At 47.0% G+C, this 27,206-nt stretch overlaps 1 protein-coding gene across 3 annotated transcripts in view; it reads right to left on the reverse strand.

Moving 5' to 3' along the window:
* Positions 1 to 2,269: 2,269 nt before the first annotated feature.
* Positions 2,270 to 27,206, reverse strand: part of SLC23A2 (solute carrier family 23 member 2) — a 119,500-nt gene continuing 94,563 nt past the window's right edge. For all 3 annotated transcript variants that reach the window (XM_044279266.1, XM_044279264.1, XM_044279265.1), the window contains 7 exons: positions 23,950 to 24,106; positions 19,703 to 19,850; positions 19,020 to 19,125; positions 16,504 to 16,633; positions 16,282 to 16,419; positions 3,610 to 3,705; positions 2,270 to 3,000 (listed from right to left, as the gene is read on the reverse strand). In XM_044279266.1, coding sequence (XP_044135201.1) covers positions 2,768 to 3,000; positions 3,610 to 3,705; positions 16,282 to 16,419; positions 16,504 to 16,633; positions 19,020 to 19,125; positions 19,703 to 19,850; positions 23,950 to 24,106 — 1,008 coding nt within the window. In that variant the 3' untranslated portion in view covers positions 2,270 to 2,767. The remainder of the gene's footprint in view (positions 3,001 to 3,609; positions 3,706 to 16,281; positions 16,420 to 16,503; positions 16,634 to 19,019; positions 19,126 to 19,702; positions 19,851 to 23,949; positions 24,107 to 27,206) is intronic.

Here is a 27,206-nt window from a genome sequence, read left to right on the forward strand (position 1 = left end):
TTTACACTAGCGTGGTTTAAATCCGGCGTTCAATTCCGACACCGGAACTGCCCGCCGGATCCGGAAAAACGTGTGAAAACGGATTACATTTGAATCCTGATCAGGATTTTGATCACAATGAAAAAATGCATTGGAAAAAACGGATCCGCCATTTATGGACTTTAAAATTTTTTTCTCATTTTTCGGGGTTTAACATGCAAAAGCCGGATCCGGTTTGACGGAACTAATGCAAGTCAATGGGAAAAAGACCGGATCCGGCGTTCAGGATTTTTGGCCGGAGGTAAAAATACTGCATGCTACGGTTTTCTGAAAAGCCTGATCAGTCAAAAAGACTGAACTGAAGACATCCTGATGCATCCTGAACGGATTACTCTCCATTCAGAATGCATTAGGATAAAACTGATCAGTTCTTTTAAGGATTTGCACCCCTAGGATGGAACTCAGCGCCGGAAAAGAATAACGCTGGTGTGAAAGTACCCTTAGCTAGAAAATGATCCGTATTCGCACTGGTTGCTATGTCTCCATGTATGTGTCCGTTCCCACGAGCACGCCTCGTTTTCTTAGTATTTTTATTTTTTTGCTGATGCAGCCTTGCAACTGAATAATCCCAAATATACAGATACAGGGGGCCTCATGTATCAAAAAGGGACTCCTGGAAATGGAGCCCTTGTCATCTACAGACATCAGACTTCTCTAAACTGGCGTCGTTTTCTGAATTTTAATACATAATGCCCATTAAGTAAGAAATAAAATCATAAATTATTACTATAGGTCTGTCCTCTCATGGGACAGGAGATACAGGGGAAGGGGGAGGGGGGGGTTATAATTTTTACCTTTTTTATTTTAATATTTTTTATTTTTTTTTATTAATATGTATGCCATTGATGCACAATAAATGTTTATATACAAAGTATTGAATCTGGACGGCTTCAGATGAGGAGTGCCTGTCTATGCTAGATTTGTTCTATTAACCATTGGGTGAATCAATCTGACAGAGCACCATATCCAGAGCTACAGAAGGGCGAGCCGCTAAAACTAATTCATTCAGTTTTCGGGTTCGACTGCATTACAAAAAGATAGCATTTGTACCTAATGTCGTAATTATGAAGACTGAACATGTGGCTTTTTATAGATTTCTGTTTCAAAAAGTGGAAGTGAACGACGCCAAATATAGCCTGTACCATCAGAAATGCACCGCCATCAGGCATACGGCAAATAGGACGTAAAAATCCACCTCTACTGCGCCTTATGCCTGACGGTTTTTACATTATTTTATCCCGCTGACTGATGCGGCACTGCCTTTACGCTCCAGTGACATCACTTGATCCTCACATATTATTAAATAGGACTAGTTAGCCAATATGGCTGCTTCCATTACATGTGAGTAACGTATACAACATCCCATGATGACAAGAATGGGACTGATCCAAGTTACATAGCTGACAGTAGAATTTCACTGGTAATCTTATTAGTTGCACAGATATGCACTGTGGATTATATAACAGTTTAAAAAAAAAAAATATATGGAATTTGAATCCGAAAATCCACGAAATGTCATGCAAATATCATTAAGGCAAATGGAATCCAATAAATACAAATAATAAAAAAAAAAAAAGAAATTAAAATAAATAATACAAGTAAAGAATTTTGCTGCACTGGTAAACCAAATAAATGATATGCAAGGTAAGATGGTTGTGCAAACGACAACATAAATAATGTACATATACTTCAGAAGTCATCTCCATTTGCATGGCTGATGGTCGGAAGTGAGCACCACCTAGTGGGTTATACTGGTCTCTACACTTAAGGGGGGTTATCCAGGATTAGGAAAACAGCACCACACCTGTCCAAAGGTTGTGTGTGGTATTGCATCTCTGCCCAATTGACTTTAATGGAGCCGAGCTGCAATATCGAAGGCTAACTTTGGACTGGGGTGGCGCTCTTTTTTTTTTTTTTTTAAAGAAAGCAGCAATGTTGTTCTGGGTTTTTGGGCGACTGGTCGAAATAAGGGACCAAGAGAACTGAAATACAGGTGAAACTCGAAAATATTTGAGTTCATTTATTTCAGTAATCCAACTTAAAAGGTGACCCTAACATATGAGATAGACTCATTACATGCAAAGCGAGATATTACAAGCCTTTATTGGTTACGATTTGGATGATTATGGCTTACCGCTTATGAAACCCCAAAGTCCCAATCTCAGGTCCCCTTTGCTCAGGGGGTACGGATTATTAGCTGACTAGAGTGCGACACTTTGAGCCTAGAATATTGAACCTTTTCACAAAATTCTAACTTTAAGCTGCATTAATGCAATTCCTTTTAAGTTGCATTACTGAAATAAATGGACTTTTGCACGATATTCGAATTTTTCGAGTTTCACCTGTATTTCAGAGGCAAGAATGTGCCTATAGCTGGCATGATACCCGTTTAACCACTGATATACCAGAAAGTTGGCCATGCACAGGAAAAGGTGGGTGACAAGGTCAGGCAGGACATATTGCTTTTTAGAGTAACAAGGGTAATGAGGGGTTAAAAAGTAGGAAAGAGGGTGTCAATGGTTAAAAACACAGCAAAAGAGGCACAATATCAACCTGGAGGTCAAAGGGTTAAGCCCACGATGCCTCCCCCCATGTCTCGGCCCTGGAATTTCTCTATGTGAATATACAGAGTATTATACACAAGACTTCTGGCTCAAGGCTTGGTAAATCTGGCATCAGACTGCAGAGACGTATTACTGTGTGACAACGCTGGGTCTGGAGGCCAGGGCTATACCGCGGGCTCAGATTCCTCCTCCGTTCTTCGACATTTGCTGTTCTTCCTTAGAGCCTTCCACTGGTATCCCGTGAACGTGGGGCTGATCGGAAGGTAACTGAAGCATTTGTACTTCCGGAGAAAGTTCATAATGAATGGCAGGTCATACGATTCCATGCCTTCACCAGCAGACCGACCTTTGCCTATCCCCCGCTTCCATTTCCGGATCCCCCTTTCTTCAGGTGTGCCTGGAAAGACAATTTCCCATCATTCAAAGAGATCCTTCTAGTTTAAAAGGGGTTGTGTCACTTCAGCAAATGGCATTTACCATGTAGAGAAAATCAATGCAAGACACTTACTAATGTATTGTGATTGTCCATATTGCCTCCTTTGCTGGCTGGATTCATTTTTTTCATCACATTAAACACTGCGCATTTCCATGGTTACGACCACCCTGCAATACAGCAGTGGTGGCAGTGTTTGCACATTATAGGAAAAAGCATGGCCGGGACCATGGGAGAGCGCACAGCACATGCAGCAGCTCCTGTCCCGGCCACCTCGTATCTCCGCTGCAGCAGTGGCTGTAACCCCTGTATAATGTGATGGAAACCAGTAAAACCATTCATCTGAATGCCTGCCAGGTAACTCCTGTCACTGCCTTGCTGAAAGGGGTTATATACATATCTTATGCTTGGTGAGCGCAGCTTAGGTCCGTTTGTCCTACCTGTGGACAGCACCTGTAATGTAATGACAGGGTCTTCAACCCAAAACAGACGATCCATTCATAATCTCAACTCATTGAAAGATAAGCCTTGGACCAAGTTACTGCACATGAGTTCCCCCCATACAGCACTCACCGGGAATAGTGTTATCCAGAATGAAAGCAACACAGCCTCCCACAAACATGGCGGTTGTAAGCAGCACATTTAATACTTGATCAATCTCTGCAATGCCTGAAAAGAGAAGATGACTTGTCAAAAATGTTCCTTCCACAGACATGCCCTAATCTAAACAGCACTAGCAAAGATAAGTTATCTCTTACATCAAGTAACTTTTCAGAATAGGCTGTCCTGTGTGCATACATGAGGAATATCACTATATCTGGCCATATGACTTGCATTCTGCATTTATCAGCAGTTTAAGGCTACTTTCACACTAGCGTATTTGCTGGATCCGGCAGGGTTCAGCAAAAACGCTTCCATTACTGATAATACAACCGTCTGCATCCGTTATGAATGGATCCAGTTGTATTATCTTTAACATACCCAAGACGGATCCGTCACGAACTACATTTCTATTGTGTGTCAGAGAAAATGAATCGGTCCCTATTGACTTGCATTGTGGGTCATGACGGATTCGTCTTGCTCTGCATCCCAGGATGGAAAGCAAACCGCAGCATGCTGCTCTCCAATATGAGAACAGAACGGAATGTATTTTGGAGCATTCCGTTCTGTTCAGTTACGTTTCGTCCCCATTGACAATGAATGGGGACAAAACGGATCTCAATACCGGAAAATATTCACGTTAGTGTGAAAGTAGCCTAAGCCTCCATCTCGAATTGCCGGTTTTCACTGAGCTGAGCTCCAGAGTGGCTGGAGACCAACTGCTATGATGTCTCCCATACACTGCACACTGAGAAGTGGAGACCCTGTTCCCCTATCTCTATATAGCAGCATAAAGGCTATTATTGAGAAGTAATAAGCAGTGGAGCTGTGACTCCAGCACTTGGGTGAGGTAGAAGACTAGACCCAGCTTTTCTGTAATAAAATATATTACCGAAAATTACAACTTTCTTATCTCTGCCTCTACTATTGAGAAAGACGGGCGTTGAAAAGGTGCGGGTGCGTTGCGGGAACATGCACGATTTTTCTGCGCGAGTGCAAAACATTGTAATGCGTTTTGCACTCGCGTGAGAAAAAAAAAATCGGCATGTTTGGTACCCAAACCCGAACTGGTTAGGTGCTGGGTAGATTATAAGGGGGAAAATAATAGCATTCTTAATACAGAATGCATAGTACAATAGCGCTGGAGGGGTTAAAAAAAAAAATAATTTAACTCACCTTAATCCACTTGCTCGCACAGCCCGGCTTCTCATCTGTCTTCTTTTTTGCTATGTGCAGGAAAAGGACCTGTGGTGAAGTCACTCCGGTCATCACATGGTCCATCACATGATCCATCACCATGGTAAAAGATCATGTGACGGACCATATGATGATCGGAGTGACGTCACTACAGGTCCTTTTCCTGCAAACAGCAAAAAAGAAGACAGAAGAGAAGCCGGGCTGCGCGAGCAAGTGGATTAAGGGGAGTTAAATTTTTTTTTTTTTTTTTTTTTAACCCCTCCAGCGCTATTGTACTATGCATTCTGTATTAAGAATGTTATTATTTTCCCTTATAACCAAGTTATAAGGGAAAATAATAATGATCAGGTCTCCATCCCGATCGTCTCCTAGCAACCGTGCGCACCGCATCCGCACTTGCTTGCGATTTTCACGCAGCCCCATTCACTTCTATGGGGCCTGTGATAAACGCACAATATAGAGCATTCTGCGATTTTCACGCAACGCAGAACTGATGCGTGAAAATCGCAGCATGTTCTATATTCTGTGTTTTTCACGCAGCCCTGGCCCGATAGACGTGAATGGGGCTGCGTGAAAAACCCATTACGTACGCAAGCAAGTGCTGACGGAATGCGTTTTTCACTGATAGTTGCTAGGAGATGTTGTTTGTAAACCTTCATTTTTTTTATCATGAGCGTGAAAAACGTATCAAAACGCATTGCACCCGAGCTGAAAAAAAACCTGAACTAAAGCAATCGCAGACAAAACTCACTGAACTTGCTTACAAAATGGTGCGAGTTTCACTGAACGCACCCTGAACGCATCGGGACCTAATCCGTCACGCTCGTGTTAAAGGGGCCTAGTCTATGTGCTAAGTCTCCTGCACAGCAGACTGCAGGAGCTCAGCTCTGGTATGACAGCCGGACCCCTGCTCTAATGGCTCGGATATGGAGATGCGCCAACCCAGGCCGCTTAACCCCTTAGATGTGGAGGTCAATAGTGACTGTGGCATCTAAGTTGTTTAGAGGAAGAGGACTCCCTTTGTCAGGCACCGACACCTATGCGAGTGTAATGGCTGTATGCTGATGTCTTAGAATGGCAGCCAGGAGCCTAATGATGGCTCCCAGGCCTGCCTGCAGTGTATGTCTGATAGCACCTATTGGTATTGTATTGACAGTATATTTTACACTGCATTACACAAGTAATACAGGATGTATATCAAAGTCCCCTTGTTAGACTGAGTGGTAAAAATAAAAGTTAAACAAAGTTTTATTAAATAAAAAAAAATATCTGCGCGATAGAAAAAAAATAAATAAAAAAGGGGTTTAAAAAACAAAAAACAAAAACAACTTGGTATTGCCACAACTGCTTTATACAATCAGCATGTAATTCATCCTGCACGGTGAATGCAGTCAAAAAAAATGAATAAAATGTCCAGACTTGCAGTTTTTTGCCTATTAGCTAAAAATATATAAATAAATATATATATATATATATCTATCTATCTATCAAAAAGTGATACCAATAAAAACGACAATTCGTCCCGCAAAAACAAACTGCCACACAGGTTCATAGAAAGAAATGTAAAAGGCCCCTTTCAAATGAGCGAGTTTTCCACGCAGGTGCAATGCGTGACATGAACGCATTGCACCCGCACTGAATCCTGACCCATTCATTTCAATGGGGCTGTGTACATGAGCGATTTCTTTCACGCATCACTTGTGCGTTGCGTTAAAATCGCAGCAGGTTCTATATTCTGCGTTTTTCATGCAACGCAGGCCCCATAGAAGTGAATGGGGCTGCGTGAAAATCGCATTGCATCCGCAAGCAAGTGCGGATGCAATGCGATTTTCACGGATGGTTGGTAAGGAGATGATGTGAATAAATAGGGATGAGCCCCGGGATCCCATCAATTATCAAGCGCGTGCAAAAAAAGCATTAAAACGCTTTGCACTCGGGCGGAAAAAAACTGAACAATGCAACGCAATCGTAGACAAAACTGACTGACATTGTGTGCGCACTCGCGCGGGTTTCCCGCAATGATCCGGACCAAATCCGTGATGCCATGTGCAAGGGGCCAAAAGGCTATGGGTCTTAAGAATGCAGCGAGGCAAAAATGTTTTCTCTTTATTTTTAAATGTTTTTTATTCAGCAAAAGTGGTAAAACATAACAAAAACGATACATATTTCATATTGATATAATAGTACCGACCCAGAAAATAAAGTTATCACATTATTTATGCCGAAAAATGAAGGCCACAAAATTTATAGCGTTAAAACTCAATGACAGTATTGCCGTTTTATTCCCATCTCCCTCTGAGAAAGAGTTAATAAATGTTAATCAGTAAGTTATGTGTGCGCCAAACTTAGGGTTGTTGCGGGTATCGAAATTTCGATACCCAATCGATACTTTTGTCCCGGTATCGATAAGATACCGGGATTTCAGTTTTTTCGATACTTGGCTGCGCTTCTGCGCAGCCTAGTATCTCTGAACATGAGCGCGCTGCTATCGGCGAGCTCATGTTCTCTCAGCAGCACGGGGAGAAGGAAGCTGTCCTCCCTCCCCCTGTGCTGCTGCCACTGTCACCAATGAGAAGGCAGGGGCGGCAATGAGAAGGCAGGGGCGGCAATGAGAAGAGAGGGGCGGCAATGAGAAGAGAGGGGCGGCAATGAGAAGAGAGGGGCGGCAATGAGAAGAGAGGGGCGGCAATGAGAAGAGAGGGGCGGCAATGAGAAGAGAGGGGCGGCAATGAGAAGAGAGGGGCGGAGGAGGGGCGGCAATGAGAAGAGAGGGGCGGAGGAGGGGCGGCAATGAGAAGAGAGGGGCGGAGGAGGGGCGGCAATGAGAAGAGAGGGGCGGGCGCACTGCGCCACCAATGATAGGATTATTTCCACACAGAGCGGCGCCCAGCTATGTCCCAGCACTCACCATTAGTCCTGGGCGCCGCTCCATTCGCCCGCAGTGCCCCATTACTGTCTCCTCTCCTGCTCCACATGCTGCTGATTACTATCGGAGCGATGGGAGGAGACATCAGCTTTACTAGTGGGCGTTCCTTCTCCCTGGCTGTAGCGCTGTCCAATCGCAGCGCAGGGAGAAGGAACGCCCACTAGTGAAGCTGATGTCTCCTCCCATCGCTCCGATAGTAATCAGCAGCATGTGGAGCAGGAGAGGAGACAGTAATGGAGCACTGCGAGCGAACGGAGCGGTGCCCAGGACTAATGGTGAGTGCTGAGACATCGCTGGGCGCCGCTCTGTGTGGCCTGATAGTGAAAGTCTGGACTCATATACAGTAGTCAGTCTTTAACACATAATACAGGAGGCGGGTGCCGGCAGCAGAATCGCATTGCCGGCACCCTGCCCCTGACAGGGAGCTGCGATCAGCGGCAGTTAACTGCCGCTGATCTGCCAGTACCCGCCTCCTGTATAAAGGGGTAGTTATCATTGGTGGTGCAGTGTGCCCCCCCCACCCCCCTCAACCCCCCATCCCATTAAAATCATTGGTGGCACAGTGCGCCGGCCCCTCTCAACCCCCCAGTATTAAAATCATTGGTGGCAGTGGCCACAGGGACCTCTCCCCTCCCCCTCATTGGTGGTGCAGTGGCAGCTTCTGATCGGAGCCCCAGCTGTGTAAGCCTGGGGCTCCGATCGGTTACCATGGCAGCCAGGACGCTACAGAAGCCCTGGTTGCCATGGTAACATCCCTGATGCTGTGTGCACAAGGCACAGAGCAGCAGGGACAGTGTGAAGTCCTATTCACCCTGATAGAAATCTATCAGGCTGAATAGGACAAGGGATAAAAGATCCCAGGTTCTAGCCCCTAAGGGGGGAAATAGTTATTAAATAAAAAGTGTAAAAAACAAAAAAAACACTAAAATATGAAGTATAAATCACCCCCTTTTCCCAATTTCACATATAAAATATATAAATAATAAACATATTACATCGCCACGTCAGAAAAGTCCAAACTATTAAAATATAAAAAAAAAATCTAGGTGGTGAATGCCGGAACAGAAAAAATTAAATAAAAACTGCGCGATTCGCCATTTTGAAAAATGCGGAATGCACGTGGCTTTTTTGGTTTATTTTTTTTGCGTGGTATCGAGTATCGCAATATTTTTCATGGTATCGAAACCGAATCAAAAATTTGGTATCGCAACAACTCTAGCCAAACTGGTGGCATAAAAAAAATTACAACTTGTCTCACAAAATACAAGTCCGCATATGGCTGCATGGCAATGTGAGGAATATAGATTATCATTCGCTGGCAGCCCTGATTTTCATTTGATTCACCTTTTTCATGTACACAGTCAGTGTACATGCAAAATATGTTCTCACCCCAGAGCCATCTGCTGTCAGATAGTAAGGGAGAAAACCCCCCAGGGGTCCAGGCTTCAAGGAGGCCCCAGGTGGATAAAGTCACACCTCTTCCAGCTGACAGGCACCAAGAGGATGTAGCAGGAAAACTCCCGGCAGGAGGCCTCAGCCCTGGACCAGATCTATCACTTTCCCACAGACATTTTGGCACCGACATTTCATAAGGAATTTGTCCGCCCATCCCAGGTATAATTCGGTTATCTGTTTGCGATCCTGGGGCAAAGCCAAACATCCACGTGGTCCTGGCTTGATACTAGGATGCCAGGTAATGGTACCATGCTTGGACTCTACTTGTAGCCGGAACCCAGGCAGATCCGTTGGTCCCAGAACCATCTCCCTCTGACCTTCTGGCCTGGAGCTATGAACCCTAAGGGCTGTTTCACACGAGCGAGTCCATTGCGGGAATCACGCTCCGTGTGTGATCCTCTGCTCTGGACTTGCAGGAGCGCACGGCATTATCATGATTTATAATGCTATGTGCCTCTGCTTGACCTTCTTTCTACAGAATCATACTGACAGCTTTATGTCATTATGATTCTGTGGAAAAAAGGCCATGCAGAGACACATAGCATTATAAATTATGATAATGCTGTGCGCTCCTGCAAGTCCAGAGCGGAGGATCACACATGGAGCATGATTCCCACAATGGACTTGCTTGTGTGAAACAGCCCTAAAGGGTTTTGTGGGTCAGTTGCTGCCAGCCCAGCAGAGGGTGGGTGGACCCATCCCAAAGGCCCGGAGGGGAGGGACCGGCTTCAGGTTAAAGGCTTGTGCCAGCAAGAGAGCGTGTCTTTTTCTGAAAGGGGGTCACATTGTGCAAATGTGTTAGGAGAGACTTCGAAACCAGCTGACATCACCGCCCTCCATGTGAATACAGCAAAGGAACATTTATCTACCCGGTAACTGACTTTTGCTCTGTATTTGTAACCTCAGACCACTGTAAATATTCTTAGTGTATATTGTGTTATCTAGTGTGCTCTTAAGGCGATTAAATATATAAATTTAATCTTGTGCTGTCTTGTATCTCGATCACGAATCTCCACGTCCGTGTTTCGGCCTATTTATAAGTTACCGCGGGTTGGTTTCTCACCCTATAAAATCCCGTTAGCGGACCGGGCTTATATCAAACGAGAAGCTGGTGGCAGATTACCCGGGCTGAGAAAGCGCTGTTTCGCTGCGGCAGTGAAAAGGCTCTCTCAGCTTGTTGCCTCTCTGTGCCCACGTGGACAAGAGGTATCTGTGTAAACTGTACCAAGCTGACCTTACCTGCTCCTCTGGAGCGCGTAACGTCACGCTTTGGTAACAGGTGACCATACTGCGTCTCGTGAGGTCGACGTAGTTGACGTCAAGTGGGCACGAGGCGTGGTATTCATCACATATTAGTGGCAGCAAAGTGGCATTAAGATACTAGTGTGTGCGAGTGTGAGACCCATACTCCTAGACACTAAAGACTACCAGCTGTAGCTTTTGCCACTGGAGTCTTAAATTCCGCTCAACACTAGACAGTCTGAGTAGAAATACAATAAGGTGTGTGTGTGTGCACATCAGGTTGCAGTCCGTGTCAGTGACCATCCGTGGCAATGATGGCCAGTTACACAAGAAGCAAGGCTAAGGAGATGGCCGAGGCTATGAATGATGGTGGGAAGGACGCAGGCCAGATAGGGGGCCGAGAGGAGGTGGAAGGCGACTTTCTTCAAGGTGAGGGGGAGCGCGGCCAAAGCTCCCTAAGGAGCCAGTTGCCGGTGGTGACCACCTGCCCATCCTCCCAGCCAGGCAGGCTTGGCTGCTCTCCTACAGGCTGCCCTAGACAGTTTCCAGGCTTCCTATGGGACCCTCATGGCAGCTCCAGAGCGTCATGAGCAAGCAGAGGCTGCAGAACGTGAGCATCAGCTGCAAGTGGTCCCCAGCCAGAGGTGAAACTCCAGAGATCCGGATTCCAAAACTGCGCACGGAGGACTTCCCCCTGCTGGACAAAAATGGGGACTTGGACACTTTCTTGTTGGCGTTTGAGACGGCCTGCCATCAGTACCAGCTACCGGAGGACCAGTGGGTCAGATTCCTCACGCCACGTCTCAGGGGAAAAGCCCTTGAAATATTCGGGTACCTGCCCAGCGAGACCATACCGAGCTATGAGGACATCAAGCAGGCGCTGGTAAGGCAGTACAACCTGACCCCTGAGACATACCGGAAAAAACTCTGTAGTTTGCAGAGGGGTTCTACCCAGAGCTGGGCCGATTACATGCAGGCCCTGCTGAGAGCGGTCGACCAATGGACCACAGGATTGGAGCTCCCCACCGTCCAGCAGCTGAAGGAGCTCATCGCCACAGAGCAGTTCTTGTGGAATTGCCCGGAGGACCTACAGCAGTACCTCCGCGACCGGAAGCCAAAGGGGGCCTCCACAACAGAAGCCCTGGCCGATCAATACACCAACAGGACTTCAGAGGCCCTGAAACCTGTCAGCTGGAGATGGGGTAAGATACACGCTGCACCTGCTACCCCGGCCCCTAGGCCCAAGTGGGCACCGGCCCCTGCTACACTTTCCACGTCAGTGGGGGAACCCCGACTTTGCCACATGTGTAAGCAGCCAGGACACTTCAAAGCCATGTGTCCCTAGCCCGAGGGACCCATCCCAGTCATCAACCCGGAAACTGGTCACCATGGGCCAGGCCGTGGCCATGGGATTTAGAGACACAGGCGCTAAGATGACTCTGGTACGGCCTAAACTGGTGGCACCCCTGATTTATTGCCCGGGAGATACCTTACTGTCTCCGGGACAGAGTAGAAGCGTCGCCGCCCGTCGCCATGGTCTATTTGGACTGTTGAGGAGTAAAGGAGGTGGGGGTATCCTCCAATATCCCTGCCAGTGTTTTGCTGGGGACAGACCTGGGGCAGCTTTGTGTCTAAGTACGTGGCTGCTGAAACCCCGAGGTCCGATCCACTAGAATGTGATGTGATGGCCACCCCTGTTGATACTGTTATTGTTCATAACATGCCTGTTGATGGGGATGTGGGGGATGTAATGTGTGCCTCTCCCCTCAAGGGGGAGGGGGTCATTTACACCAGCTGTGCTGAGGCCCCAGGGTGTGGCCAGCAAGCATGCTGGGACCTGTTGTCCTCAGGTGTGGCTACTGAGGGGACAAGCAGAGGCAGAACGCTGCGGGGGAGAAGGATGCAAATTAGGTCAGGGCTGTCCCAGGAGAAGTAGGGCTGCCAGGTGAAGCCTCAGTGCAGGGTTCCTCCGCAACTGGCGACTTGGTCGGAAGCCGAGGGGAAGCCGGCACTAAAAGCGGTGGCAGCGGCCATAGCTGCCGTCATGCGCAGTGGGAGTGCTGGGGCCCCTCAGGGGTCTGATTGCTTTCCCCCTTTCGACCAAGTGGCTGCCGAGTCAGATTGAGGCCGGGAGACGGCGGGACGGGGACGTGGCAGTCTCGTCGATTCAGGCCATGTCCAGTCAGGAGTTTCAGGCAGCGTTAGTGGCTGACGCCAGCCTGACAGCTCTCAAGGAGCAAGCGGCACAGCCCCCCTAGGACTCGGACCTCGAGCGGATGGTCTGGGACAAAGGATGGCTGTACCGGGTCACGGTCCAGCAGGGCTCACCGGAGGAGTGGCCTACGGACTGACAGCTAGTGGTACCCTATTAGTTCAGGACGGAGTTGTTGCGGGTTGCGCATGAGATTCCGATGGATGGACACCTAGGGGTCGCTAAGACAAGGGCCAGATTAGCCAAGCCTTTCTACTGGCCAAAAATGGGGGGTGATGTGATTGCCTACTACCATTCATGTGACACCTGCCAGCTGGTGGGGAAGGCGGGGCGGTGCCCCAAAGCCCCACTGGTAACGCTGCCCATAATTGAAGAGCCTTTAAGGAGGGTGGCTGTGGATCTGATTGGACTGCTGTCCATTCCCAGCAGCTCCAGCAAACTCTTCATATTGACGGTAGTAGACTACGCCACCCGGTACCCGGCCAATGGCCTGTGCGAACGGTTTAATGGCACCTTAAAGCAGATGCTTAAGATGTTGATCGACTCCCACGGGCGTGACTGGGAGCGGTACCTCCCACATCTTCTGTTTACTTACAGAGAGGTCCCACAGGCCTCCACGGGGTTCTCCCCTTCGGGCTCCTGTACAGGCGACGTGTACGGTGGCCCCAGGCTCTGGTGAAAGAGGCCTGGGAGGGAGATGTAGTCACCCCTTGAGTGTCGGTCGTCGAGGAGGTCATGCGTTTCCGTTACAAGATGCAGGTCTTGTTGCAGCTTGTTTACGATAATATGGAGCGGGCCCAGGTCGACCAGAAGCGATGGTACGACCAGAACGCTTGTGAGAGGACCTACCAGGTGGGTCAAAAGGTATGGGTCCCCATACTTCAGGACAAGTTTCAGACAGCCTGGGAAGGCCCGTACCTCGTGCATCAGCGCCTCAATGCCGTGACGTACCTGGTCACCCTGGACCATGCCCGGGGAAGGCGTAAGGCCTCCCATGTTAACATGATGAAGGCGCATCACGACAGGGAGGCATGTGCCCTCCCAGTCTGTAACCTTCCAGAAGAGGGGGAGGAGGAAACCCTCCCACATATGCTCGCCCAGGCAAAGGCATGTGGGTCCATCGAGGACGTGAAGGTTCGCCAACAGCTCTTGAAGGACCAACGGTCCCAGCTGTGGGCCACCCATCACCCCTTCCGGGAGTTGTTCCGGAAGGACGAGTTGGCCGTCCATCACTTGGACACCGGGGATCACACCCCAATCCGGCGTTCAGCAGCACATGTGCCAGGAGATTGATGAGATGCTGAAGTTGGGGGTCATTCAGGTATCCAACAGTGCTTGGGCCTCGCTTGAGGTCCTCGTCCCAAAGAAGGACTGGACCACCCGGTTCTGCGTGGACTACAGTGGACTCAACCCTGTCTCGGTCACCGATGCGTACCCTATGCCACGCATCGATGACCCCTGCTCGATCAGTTGGCCGGGGCCCAGTACCTGACCATCATGGATCTGAGCCGGGGATACTGGCAGATTTCCCTGACCCCTGAGGCGCGGGAACGCTCTGCCTTTTTTACCCACTTCGGATTGTACGAGTCCACCGTGATGCCGTTCGGCATGAAGAATGCCCCCTGCCACTTTTCAGCGGATGGTCAACACGCTGCTTAGGGTACCTGGATAACATTGCAATCTTCAGTCCCACCGGGGAGGATCACCTAGAGCACCTGACGCAGGTGGATCCACCAGGCAGGCTTGACCATCAAGCCGGAAAAGTGCCAGGTGGGCATGAGCGAGGTCCACTACCTGGGGCACCGGGTAGGCAGGGGGACCCCGAGGCCGGAGCTCGAGAAAGTGGATGCCATCGCATCCTGGCCCATCCCCAGGACCAAGAAACAGATGATGTCCTTCCTGGGCACCGCCGGGTACTATAGGAGGTTCGTCCCCCACTATAGTAGCCTGGCAAACCCCCTGACGGACCTCACCAAGAAGAAGCTGCCCTCGATTGGACAAACGACTGCGAGACGGTCTTCCGGGTGCTGAAGGCCGCCCTGTCGAGCTTCCCTGTCCCACAAGCAGCCGACTTCTCGCAGCTGTTTATAGTACAGACTGATGCCAGTGATTTTGGCCTCGGTGCCGTGCTTAGCCAGGTCGACACTACGGCAAGGAACATCCTGTTCTGTACCTGAGTTGGAAGCTCCTGCTGAGAGAGATGGCTTAGTCTACAATGGAGAAGGAGTGCCTGGCCATTGTCTGGGCAATGCAACGGTTGCAGCCGTATTTTTTACGGGTGCTGCTTCACTGTGGAGACCGACTAAAACCCCCTAAAACACTGGTTAAACACTGTATCCGGGACGAATGGAAGGCTGCTACGCTGGATCCTAGCTCTCCAGCAGTATTACTTGACCATTCGCCACAAGAAGGGCCGTGACCATGGGAACGCCGATGGGCTACCCCGGCAAGGAGAGGGTGCGGATGGGGCTGCCCCCTAGCGCCCTCTAAAGGGGGGAGGTGTGAGGAATATAGATTATCATTCACTGGCAGCCCTGATTTTCATTTGATTCACCTTTTGCATGTAAACAGTCAAGTGTACATGCAAAATATGTTCTCACCCCAGAGCCATCTGCTGTCAAATAGCAAGGGAGAAAACCCCCCCAGGGGTCCAGGCTTCAAGGAGGCCCCAGGTGGATAAAGTCACACCTCTACCAGCTGACGGGCACCAACAGGATGTAGCAGGAAAACTCCCGGCAGGAGGCCTCAGCCCTGGACCAGATCAATCACTTTCCCACAGACATTTCATAAGGAATTATGAATCATATTCATGATTGGAGAGACAGCAAATACAGCGAAGGAACATTCATCTACCCGGTAACGGACTTGTACGCTGTGTAATCCTGTTTGTACCATATTACCTGTATTTGTAACCTCAGACCACTGTATATATTCTCTTCGTATATTATTGTGTTATATCTAGTGATCCCTTAAGGCGATTAAATATATAATTTAATCTTGTGCTGTCTTGTATCTCGATCACAAATCCCCACATCCGTGTTTCAGCCCAGTTATAAGTTACCGCGGGTTGGTTTCTCACCCTATAAAATCACTAGTGGACTTGGCTTATATCAAACAAGAAGCTGGCGTCATGTGGGCATGAGGCGTAGTATTCGTCACATGCAGTTACAAGAACAGCTGAGCAAGTGTGCATGCTGGGAGTTGTAGTTTCACAACAACTGGAGCGCCAAAAGTTTGCTGGGTTATCGTATGGGATATGGCAATTTCCCCTAATGGCATACTTCAGGGGGATAGAAGGATTGTTGGCTTAAAACACGCCCGATCTTTTGGTTCTGGCTTACTCCCCTCTCCCTATTCAGAATACATGCACACAGGCCCGAGCAGAGCATGCATGTGTATAGGAGAGTCGAGAAAAAAAAAAAAAAAGCCGCCAATGGAACCAGCATGCCAGTGCATGGCCAGCTGCGGACCATCTATGACTGATGAAGACAACCCTTGAGAAGGTAAGCTCCTTAAGGCCTGTTCACACATACATTATTTGTACTTGCCATTGTCAGAATAAACATTCTGAAAATGAGAAATACTTACGTAATATCCATTCATCTGCACTTACCTGTCACCAGTGGATTCTGCTTTAGGTAGCTGGGAAGCATGAGCCCAAAGAAAATAGAGAAACCTAGAACAAATAGGTTCCTTGACGAGTTCAAATCCACAAACTGAAGGTTGGAGAGCCCCACAGCAGTGATCATGCCTGAGATGAAGAACATACAACACATGTCAGATGGTCCTGGACTGATGACTTACTTTGATGGCTGATCATGTGTCACCCACTTACCAAACAAGGTGCAGAACAGGGCACCGAGGACTGGATCAGGCAGAGAGGCAAAGAGGGCACTAAACTTCCCAATCATGCCCAGCAGCAGCATGAAGGCCGCACCATACTGAATGACTCTGCGACTGGCAACCTGCAAAGAAACACAAGGTGCCTGTGATCCATTCACAAATATACAGCCTCCTCTTTAGGGCGCCTTCACACGCGGCAGATTTTGTGGCGAAAATTCTGCGACTGAAAAACAGTTCCATTCATTTGAAAGGGGCAGCAAGCACATGGATTTCTGCCAGCCCTATCAAGGTGAATGCAACTGATTTTCAGTTGCGGAATTTTCTGCCACAAAATCTGCCGTGTGTAAAGGCGCCCTTACCAGACTACAACCTCCTCCGCTGACAAATATGAGAAGTAGACATCCCGACACACGCCAGGATATGTCCAGTACATATACAGCACCTCCACCGGGAATAACTACAGTACTAGCCGGCGCTCACGCGATCGTATCTGCAAAATACGGATGTGCTCCGAGTGCATCCTGCACTTTTTGCGGGCCCCACTGTAACAACGCCTATTCTTGTCCGCAAAGTGGACAAGAACAGGACATATTCTATCTTTTTTGCGGAACTGACATATGGAGGTGGACAACAGAACAAAAATGTGAAACAGACGCGGACCAATAATACGGTAATGTGAATGGGGCCTTAATAAATGTATATGGGGCGCCTCCCCCTACGACAAAGCTGAGCCGTCACACCGGTAGAGGATCTGCATAAGACAGCAGCTTGCACTCTGACAACAGCAGCATTTTGAGGATTTTTTTTTAAATCGCTGCTAATACTTAAATGCTATGTAAGGAAACATCATTATTTCTAGTTTGAAAACAATCTGTCACTAGTCCGATTTCCTACAATTAGGGCATGCACTTAATGTACAAAAAGCTAGAGGATGCTTCCGGCTGACAGGAGGAGGGGGCGTTATGTAAGCAGGTCCACCGCTGCTCCAGTACAGAGGTCATGGAGGGACACGGAGCGAGAGCACAAGTTCAGTGCTGCAGCAGCATACACTACCGTGTGTAACAGACAGGTGGCGCTAAGACCAGATTTCATTCACAAATGTTTCCAAGCAGAAGAGCAGCTAGGTTGTCCAGAGAATTGGCATTTTATCCTCATCTCTTGTTGGCACCGGCACCCAGGGCACATGCCTTGGCAGTTCTCCCTTGCTCTGTCTATGTGACTTAGACATACTGGTCTTTTTCTATTTTATTACAGCAGCAGTTTTTGCAAAAGGGACAAAATTATTAGTAGTCACTCAGCTGCTCAGCAACCAAGGAGAGGCTCACACATCCCTGTCCGGATAAAGGGGGTAGATTCAGAATCCTGTACATAAAGGTAGGGTCATTTTAACGTTTCCCAATTGTAGATCACTGATTATCAGGTCACTTCTGTGAGGAGAATTGTAGTACTACACGTCAGACATTCAGGTCAAGCAAAACACTGCCACCTGGTGGCAGCACTCCCCATATGTCACCCAAATACTCTGTATGAGACGACCCCCTTTAAAAGGGTTAGCCCATGGATCATATTCATGCCAAAAGTCCTGAAGAGCTGTTTTTAAGTCATTTACAGTGTTTCAGAAAAAACTTATTTCATCACGTTTTCCCTCTATGTTCCTCCCCATGATCTGTCTCCTTCCTCCTCTGGCAGCTGACAATATAGTCTCTTCTTACTTCCCCTGTAGGAATATTATCAGCTATACTGCCATAGTGCAGAGACGCTGTTGCTATTCTGATGAGCAGGGCAGAAAGCAATTTTATTGGCTGATCTGCGATTAACAGAGGATCACTATGCAGAAACGTAGCCGTGGGGAGAGTGACTGAGCTTGCTATACACTCTGAACACCAGGTGGCGCCATACAATGTAAATGTCATAACTCTTCACTGGATCATTTTTAGGAGGCATCTGTCAGCAGATTTGTACCTATGACACCGGCTGACCTGTTACATGTGCACTTGACAGCTGAAGACATCTGTGTTCCTCCCATGTTCCTATGTGCCTGCATCGCTGAGAAAATGATGTTTTAATATATGCAAATGAGCCTCTAGGAGCAACAGGGGCGTTACCATTACACCTAGAGGCTCTGCTCTCTCTACAACTGCTGCACCCTCTGCACTTTGACAGGGCCAGGCACGATGACGCTTACACTGCCTGGCCCTATCAAAGTGCAGAGGGAGTGTCAGTTGCAGAGAGAGCAGAGCCTCCGGGTGTAACAAACGCCCCCATTGCTCCTAGAGGCTCATTTGCATATATTAAAACTTCATTTTTCTCAACAATGAGGGCACATAGGAACATGGGCCAACACAGCTGCCAAGTGCACATGTAACACGTCAGACAGTTTCATGGGTACAAATCTGGTGACGGATGCCCTTTAGTAGCTTCCAAATAGAATATATACTTGTTCATGACTTACACAATGAATATGACATGTAATGCAGGGGTAAACCCTTGAATTTTAGGTGGTCTTACCTTGGTTATTCCCAGAACGCCAATGTTGGGACTGGACGATGTGGATCCGTTTCCAGTACCGAACATGCCATCCAGGACACAAGAGAGGCCTTCTATGAAAATCCCCCTGTTATGTGCACAAGAGGTCAATTAGAAGACAGTACACACATCTGTATAGGTCATTATATGGATTTGTCTATTTCATCTCTCACATCTGGTGGAGTAATGAATCCCTCTTGGCTTTCCTAAATCAACCTAAGGATGTTTGAAAGAACTGGGCTAGTATTCAAGGTTTGGGCTGAACTCTATCAGGTTGCCCAAAAGAGTTGTCTGAATTAGCCAATTTTGGTGATGATCTAATGTGTATGAGAGACCCAGGACATGCCTAAAGCACAAGAGCATTCCAATTTCACCATGTCCGATCCTTTGTTGCCAAAGTAGGTCATCTGCTACCACATTAGGGCAAGTTTCCTGTTTGAAGAAAATGATCCCCAATGTTTAACACCAACAATCCTGTCCAAAACTCACGACCACTTGTGGTTGAATGGACTTCTCCAGAGATATTTCCAAATGTAGTAGAAAGTTCCCAGAATGGTGGAAATAACAAAACAGGGATCCAGTAAGGAACCAACACATATGCATCTTCAGGTGGTTACACTTTGTCGTGCACACAACAGACATACAAAGAAAATAAAATTATTAACCTATTAATGGCATGTATTGGAGGCGGTGGGGCACAAGACAGCCGGGCACAGGCATAGTAATCGCCAATAGACTCAATAATACTGGCTACTACAGCACTCAGCATCCCAATAACCCCTGCAGCAGACACTGTAGGAAGACCCCACTGAACTGCAAGAGAACACATGGAAGATCCGTTAGAGACATTAAGGGTTACGGTTTTCAGGTGAAGCAAGGTAAAGCCATAAAATAAAGTTTCAGTACAATCATATTACTACTAGTTGTAATACCGCCCTCATGGAGGCAGCATTTGCAGTTTTATGGTTAGTATTTCCTCTGACCTACAAATGAGTCAGAACCTGGTTAGCATTTAACAGACTATAAATGGTGGATAACCCGGCATGACACACGTGACCCTCACCATAGTGCTAAACGTGATGCTACAGAACGCCTTAGTTAGCCTTGGTGGATTATGCCAGTAGCAGCAATGCTGGACTTTTCATGAGCTTAGAAGGCACCAGATCTTCTCCCGATTGACCCAATGCAACCTCTACTTCTGGCGCAAAGAGAGGCCCACTCTACTGTCATTTCATATGAAGATTTTCAGGCTCCAGTGACTGCTTCAGAGTAAAATGAGCAAGGTTAACCCTCGTTTGAAGGACATGTACCCTACCACAGATTTTATCATAGAGGAGAAACGGGTTCTTTAAAGGGGTTGCCATTTTAGTCAGAAGCCGGCCTGGTGATCAGCCGATTGACCCATGAAATCTAATATTACATGGCGGATAGTCAAATGAATATCTGTAAGGAATAAATCAAGGCAACTGGACTTACTGTAGATTTCTTGAAAACGTTTCACTCGTTCTTCCAACGAGGGTACATGTCCTTCAAACAATAGTTAACCTTGGTCATTTGAGAAAGCTCGTTGGAAGAACGAGTGAAACGTTTTCAAGAAATCTACAGTACGTCCAGTTGCCTTGATTTATTCCTTACAGATATACCATGACCTGGATAAATGAGAACCTTCACAGACAGTCAAATGAATAGCTAACTAGATCCACTGGAGCAGCACTCTAGTTCATAAAGAAGGAGACCCTCCTCTATGACACTCTTATGGAAAGTGGTTGTGGTCATCAGGCAATTCCTCTCAGCATGGTAGCAGAGCCTAATGTTAAATGCCAACCAGGTCCTAATCACTGGGCATATGCATCTACGTCCTGTGATTCATGAAGTTCCCTCCACCAATCAGATTTTTCGGTCCTGAACCATGCGAATACAAAAAGTGACTTATGTGTTGTCCTCTTGATATCACCACATCATACGGTAACCCTGCATAAAGAGCACTCCCCTTAAATAAAATCAGGATCAAATATATGTCTGTCCAGGAAAGCCAAATGACAACCAAGATGGCCACCAGCACAATTCTCTCTGTGGTAGTCATCCAGTTTTTCTGGACCCACTCCTAGTTAGGTTTCTAATAGGGGCACAGATTGTTAAGGCCGGTTTCAGACAAGCGGGTGCAGTTCGTAAAACACGGCCCATGTGACGACCGCATTTTCCACGACGATCGTGGCTCAGCTGACCCTACAGAATAGTCATCTATGATGCTGTACGTGCCATGAGTCTACTGTACTGTACTCATATCATAATTTTACTACAGGACAGAAGACCCGCACTTGGGCTGGTACTCACGGCATCATAAATGTTTGGTCAGCCAAGTCAAGGTCAGTCCAGGAAAGACAGAGCGTGTATCAATGGACCACACAGGCTAAATCGGGAACCATCCCTACACTGTGGGACATAACCTCCATTTTCCAACACAGTTGCATCATAAAAATTGGCACAGGGCCTTTATAAATGTGGTGCTCAACCAGAAAACTGGTGCAAGTGCCTGGAGCTCCCCGGTGAGCTCCAAATCCCTTGTTTTTCTTCACACAATAAATGATACAACTGTGGCTTTCCTGCATTCACCACTAGGGGGAGCTCACTGCACATGGCTCAATACAACTTCTATAGAACTCAGTGGTTGCTGTTAAAGTCTCGGTACAGTGCGCTCCCCTTAGTGACAGCAGCAGGATATAAAAGTGCAGGATATATGAGTAAAAAATAGGCCGACTATAATTTCTGATAACAGGGCGGCAGAGGGTAACTCAAGAATCTGCATTTTATTTCCAGGCAGAATGCTCTTTAGGGGTTAATGGTTCTCCGTGACATGATTTTTAATGCGACATTTGCAAATTTCATCAAAGCACAACTTTTTTTTTTTTTTTAAGATCTATATTTTACTTTTTGCAGTGACCAAAACAACATATGAAGGGAATATACAAGGTTACCTTGATGTCTACAAGAATCGTTGTCATAGAATGATGCGTCCTGAAACCAGCGTTCGAAAACACAAGATATGCAAGCCCCTGTGTACACTGCTCTAATGGAGGGAAAGCCACAAGCGGTGATATTAACGCTGTAACGGCAAAAGTACAAGATGATTTCTAAAGGGCTTAGCCTACGCGTTACCTTCTCCAGTACAATCCCAGAACAGCCAGCGGGGGGCAGTAACAAACACGTCAACATTACGATTACTACCCCATTATATTAATCGGTGGGGTCTAAACACACAGTCTAGGGCAGAGCAGTGTACACAGTGAATGCTGTCTAGTGGGAGGGCACCCCATGCCAGCTGTCAGGGCTCAAAACGAGAGGCTAATCCTCAGTTGTTAATGGGGTGCAAATTAAAGGGATTGTCCCACCAGCATCCATTGCCTATTCACAGGATGGCTGCGGGGGTCCAACCTCTGCGATCCGCGATGCCAGAGTTCCCAATGTGAATGAAGCAGTAGTGCACGTGTGACCTCTGTCCCATTGACTGTCTAAAGGACTGCCCGCTATCTCTGTCAGTCCCAGAGAAGTGACTAGAGCCATGTTGCACATGTACACTACCGCTTCATTTACACCGAGGAATCGGGGACCCCTGTTTTGTGATCACTGGAGGTCCTAGAGGTTGGACCCCCGGCGTTTATACATTTATGTGTGGATAGCGGATACATTTGTAGGTAAACTCCTTTAAGGGAGCGTGTCCTTTATTTAAGTTTTATGTTCCTTTCCACTTTGTATTAAATAGATTAGGTTCTGTTTACACTGTATTCAAGGCTTCCATTGGAGGAATAAGTCAGAAGGCATTCAACGCCCATAGTCTCCCGTTGGGATAGATCTATTTTTACGGATGCCCCTGTACTGAATGGCCCACTACATTATTCCATAGCGTTGGGAAAAACATATGCCAATGTATTCTTCTGCGTCATGCGCCAACAAGACACTCTAACGACATACTTTGGGCTCTATGAATACATTTAGCTTATGTGCCGGGAGCTTTTCTGATGTGAACAGAGCCTTACTGTGCGACACTGGGGGTTTAATACATTGCTTCTGATGGCAAATGTGCATTTTATTAGTAAGCTTAAAGCGTGGCTCCAGATTTGTCCGTCATTCTACAGTTTACATCTAGAATAATCAGATTTCAGCCCAGTCTCATCAAGAACTATATTCTAAATTCTGCTACCTTCCATTTAAAGGAAGCATGCCCTGCTTATTCAGCGTCTGCACAGAGCATGCTCAGATAATCTGCACTGTTGCTGCTGTGCAATAGCCTAATGGTATACAGCAGAGTATACGCCATCATTATATAGTACAGCCCGCACAGTGGTGAAAGACACCAAGTGGTCCGATTGGGAAGGTATCAGAATAGACAAAAACATTTTGCAAAAATATATATATGTGACACATGTGAAATCACAGGCATTTTTTTATGTATACGCCCCAAAATTTTACTTTCTGAAGATCTCCCCACCCGTCTCAACAAAACCATGTGTCGCGTCATGACCACCAACCAGTGTTGGTTGTCGGATTTCCAGTTGTCTCTATAGGAAATGCTCCCCTGATGTTAGTGACCTGCACAGAGGAAGTGTTTCCTATACAGATTCCCGGGCAGCTCATGACAGCCCCGTCCTGACGTTATGGGGGATGAGGTGGGGTTTAGAAAGAGGCCAAAGAAGTAAATGAAACTTTGGGAGCAAATGAAGGGCCATAACTTGTGTGAAAAACACGTTCACACTAAGAACTGCACTGAAAATATGAAGTTCATCGAGTAGTAAACCGTAAAGCGACCTTCAAAAGTAGAGCCACGTTTTAACAAAAAGTATGCAGAAAAAAAATGATTGCATACTATTATATAATACATAGAATTGTACGGGATATTGTAAAAAACTGTACTTACATGGGTAGGGAACTTTAAACCAAGGGGCGACTGCCAAAACCCCTTGCCTGGCATCAGTGCGGGCATAATACCCATACTTGCTACTATCTGGTGGAAAAACATCGGTCACAGTAAAGATGAAGCAGAGCAGCCAGGACACGATGATGGCCATGATGATCTGTAGGAAACAAACGTGGACAGGCGCGTTCACATTCATACATTACACTCAATGCAACTGCGTCATGTTCTCCTACAGTGCCCCGAAAAAGTATTCATACCCCTTGAACTTTTCCACTTTTTTTTTTTACATCCACAAACTTAAATGAATTTCATTGGGATTTTATGCGATACACCAACAAAAAGTAGCAAGTATGTGTGAGGTGAAAAGAAAATGATGCATGGTTATCAACATTTTTAATAAATAACAATCTGAAAAGTGTGACACAAAGTACCACATTTGTATTCAGCCCCCCTTAATCAATACTTTGTAGGACCACCTTTCGCTGCAATTACAGCTGCAAGTCTTTTGGGGTATGTCTCTACCAGCTTTGCACATCTAGAGGCTGCCCATTCTTTGCAAAATAGCTCAAGCTCAGTCAGATTGGATGGAGAGCGTCTGTGAGCAGCAATGTTCAAGTCCAGCCACGGATTATCAATGGGATTTAGGTCTGGACTTTGGGCCATTCTAACACATGAATATGCTTTGGTCTGAACCAGGGGCGTTGCTAGGGTCTCAAAAGATTCGGGGGCCCAAGCCACAATGCATATGGCCCAATTCTCTAAGTCGACCAACCGACCCCTAAGCCCGCTATAGCTATACAGCAGCACGTACCACTCACATCCAGTTTCTCCCAGGTGACATCTCCTCTGATGTAGATCTTCTCTGTCATCTTCTCCATTCCGTCCAGACAACTTTTCGCAGCCGCGCCTCGTCTCTACAGAGTGTCACACACAGACATCTTGGCTCATTTTTCTGTACCCCTAAATACTATCCTGAAGAAAAATGAGTTCCCCCTTATAGTAATAGTGCTCCTCATAGCCCCACTAATAGCAACTCCCTTCTAGAATGCCCTCATTAGTAATACTGCCCCCAACTGTGATAATGCTCCCCAAGAGTGCCCCCATTAGTTGAAGAGCCTTCAGTATTAATAATGTCCATACAGAGCCCCTAGTAGAAATAAGCCCCCCTATTGTTCCCCCAGTGGTAATAAAGCTAGCTAATGACCCCTCAGTAGTAATAAGACCCCCACAGTGCTCTTAGTAGAAATAAGGCAGATCTATAAGTCCCTCCTATAGAGCCCCCAGTAGTAAATAGAACGCCTAATGTCTCCTGGATTTAAAATGCCCCCAGTATTTATAATGCCCCCTACTCTTATAATGCTCGCCCTGAAGCCCTCCCAGTATTTATAATGCCCCCTGCAGTGCCCCCTGTAGTTCTATTCCTCCGGTTACTGTCCTCAAAAATGATAATTCCTCAGCCCCTCGACCATACAGTCCCATGTGAATAACATTATTTCACTTCTCCGCCATAGAGTGCCATGTAAATGCCATCACACCAGCTCTCCAGCCCCCTCCAATATACAGTCCCATGTAAATAACATCCCTTTCTATCTACAGCCCCCTCTAAAATACAGTCCCATGTAAATAACATCACACCATCTCTCCTGTCCCCTCAATATACAGTCCCACGTAAATAACATTACCCCCTCCCCAGCCGCCTTTAACATAGTCTCATGTAAAGAACATAACCCCTCCCCAGCCGCCTTCAACATACCGTCCCATGTAAATAAAACCACCCCCTCAATAGTCAGTCCCATGTAAATAACATCACTTCCTCCCCCAGTCACTTTCAACATATAGTGCCATGCAAATAAAATCACCCCCTCCCCAGCCACCTTCAACATATAGTCCCATATAAATAACATCACCCTGCCCCAGCCACCTCCAACATGCATTCCCATGTAAATAACATCACTCCACCTCACTGTCCCATGTAAATAACTTCCCTCCCTTCAGCCCTAACATACAGTCCCAGTTAAATAACCAACTCCCAACATTGCTCTGCCTTTCACACTGAGTAATCTCCCCCTTCACTTACCTCTCCTCATGTAGCAAACCTCACCACAGCTTCTACCCAGGACTTCACTGCTGAGCCGTCCTCTCCTGCACTGGTCACATGATGGTGACATCATCGCAGGTACTTTTCAGCTACTGCATTTAGAACTGATCACATGTGATGTCATCACAGGTCCTTCAGCTCTTGCAGGGCATTAGATTCAATTGTACTGCCGTCCTGAGGAGGGCAATACAGTTGTATCTAGCAGGTAGGCAGTACATTCGGGGCCTGGGACAAAACATCAGGGGCCCAGGCCCCGAATGTTTTAACCGAGCAACGTCCCTGGTCTAAACCATTCCATTGTAGCTCTGGCTTTATGTTTAGGGTTGTTTTCTTGGTGGAAGGTGAACCTCCTCCCCAGTCTCAAGTCTTTTGCAGCCTCTACCAGGTTTTTCTACAGGTTTGCCCTGTTTTTAGCTCCATCCATTTTCCCACCAACTCTGACCAGCTTTCCTGTCCCTGCTAAATAAAAGCATCCCCACAGCACGATGCTGCCACCTCCATGCTCGATGGTGGGGGATGGTGTGTTCAGGGTATGTGCAGTGTTAGTTTTCCACCACACACAGCGCTTTGCATTTAGGCCAAAAAGCTCAACTTTGGTCTCATCTGACCAGAGCACCTTCTTCCACATGTTTGCTGTGTCCTCTACGTAGCTTGCGGCAAACTGCAAACAGGACTTCTTATAGCTTTCTTCTTGCCGATCTTCCATAAAAGGCCAGATTTGTGGAATACGTGACTAAGGCCTCTTTCACACGAGCGAGTTTTCCATGCGGGTCCAATGCGTGGCATGAACGCATAGCACCCGCACTGAATCCTGACCCATTCATTTCAATGGATCTGTGTACATGAGCGGGTTTTTTTTTCACGCATCAGTTCTGCTTTGTGTGAAAAATGCAGCATGTTCTATATTCTGTGTTTTTCACGCAGCCCTGGGCCCATAGAAGTAAATGGGGCTTCAGTGAAAAATGCATTGCATCCGGGAGCAAGTGCGGGTGAAATGAGTTTTTCGCTGATGGTTGCTAGGAGATGTTGTTTGTAAACCTTCATTTTTTATTTTTTTTCATGCGAATGAAAAACGCATAAAAACGCATTGCGCCTGCGCAGAAAGAACTGAACGCAGACAAAACTGACTGAACTTGTTTGCGAAATGGGGCAAGTTTCA

This window comes from Bufo gargarizans, chromosome 2, assembly GCF_014858855.1.
Source record: "Bufo gargarizans isolate SCDJY-AF-19 chromosome 2, ASM1485885v1, whole genome shotgun sequence".
NCBI classification, from domain to species: domain Eukaryota; kingdom Metazoa; phylum Chordata; class Amphibia; order Anura; family Bufonidae; genus Bufo; species Bufo gargarizans.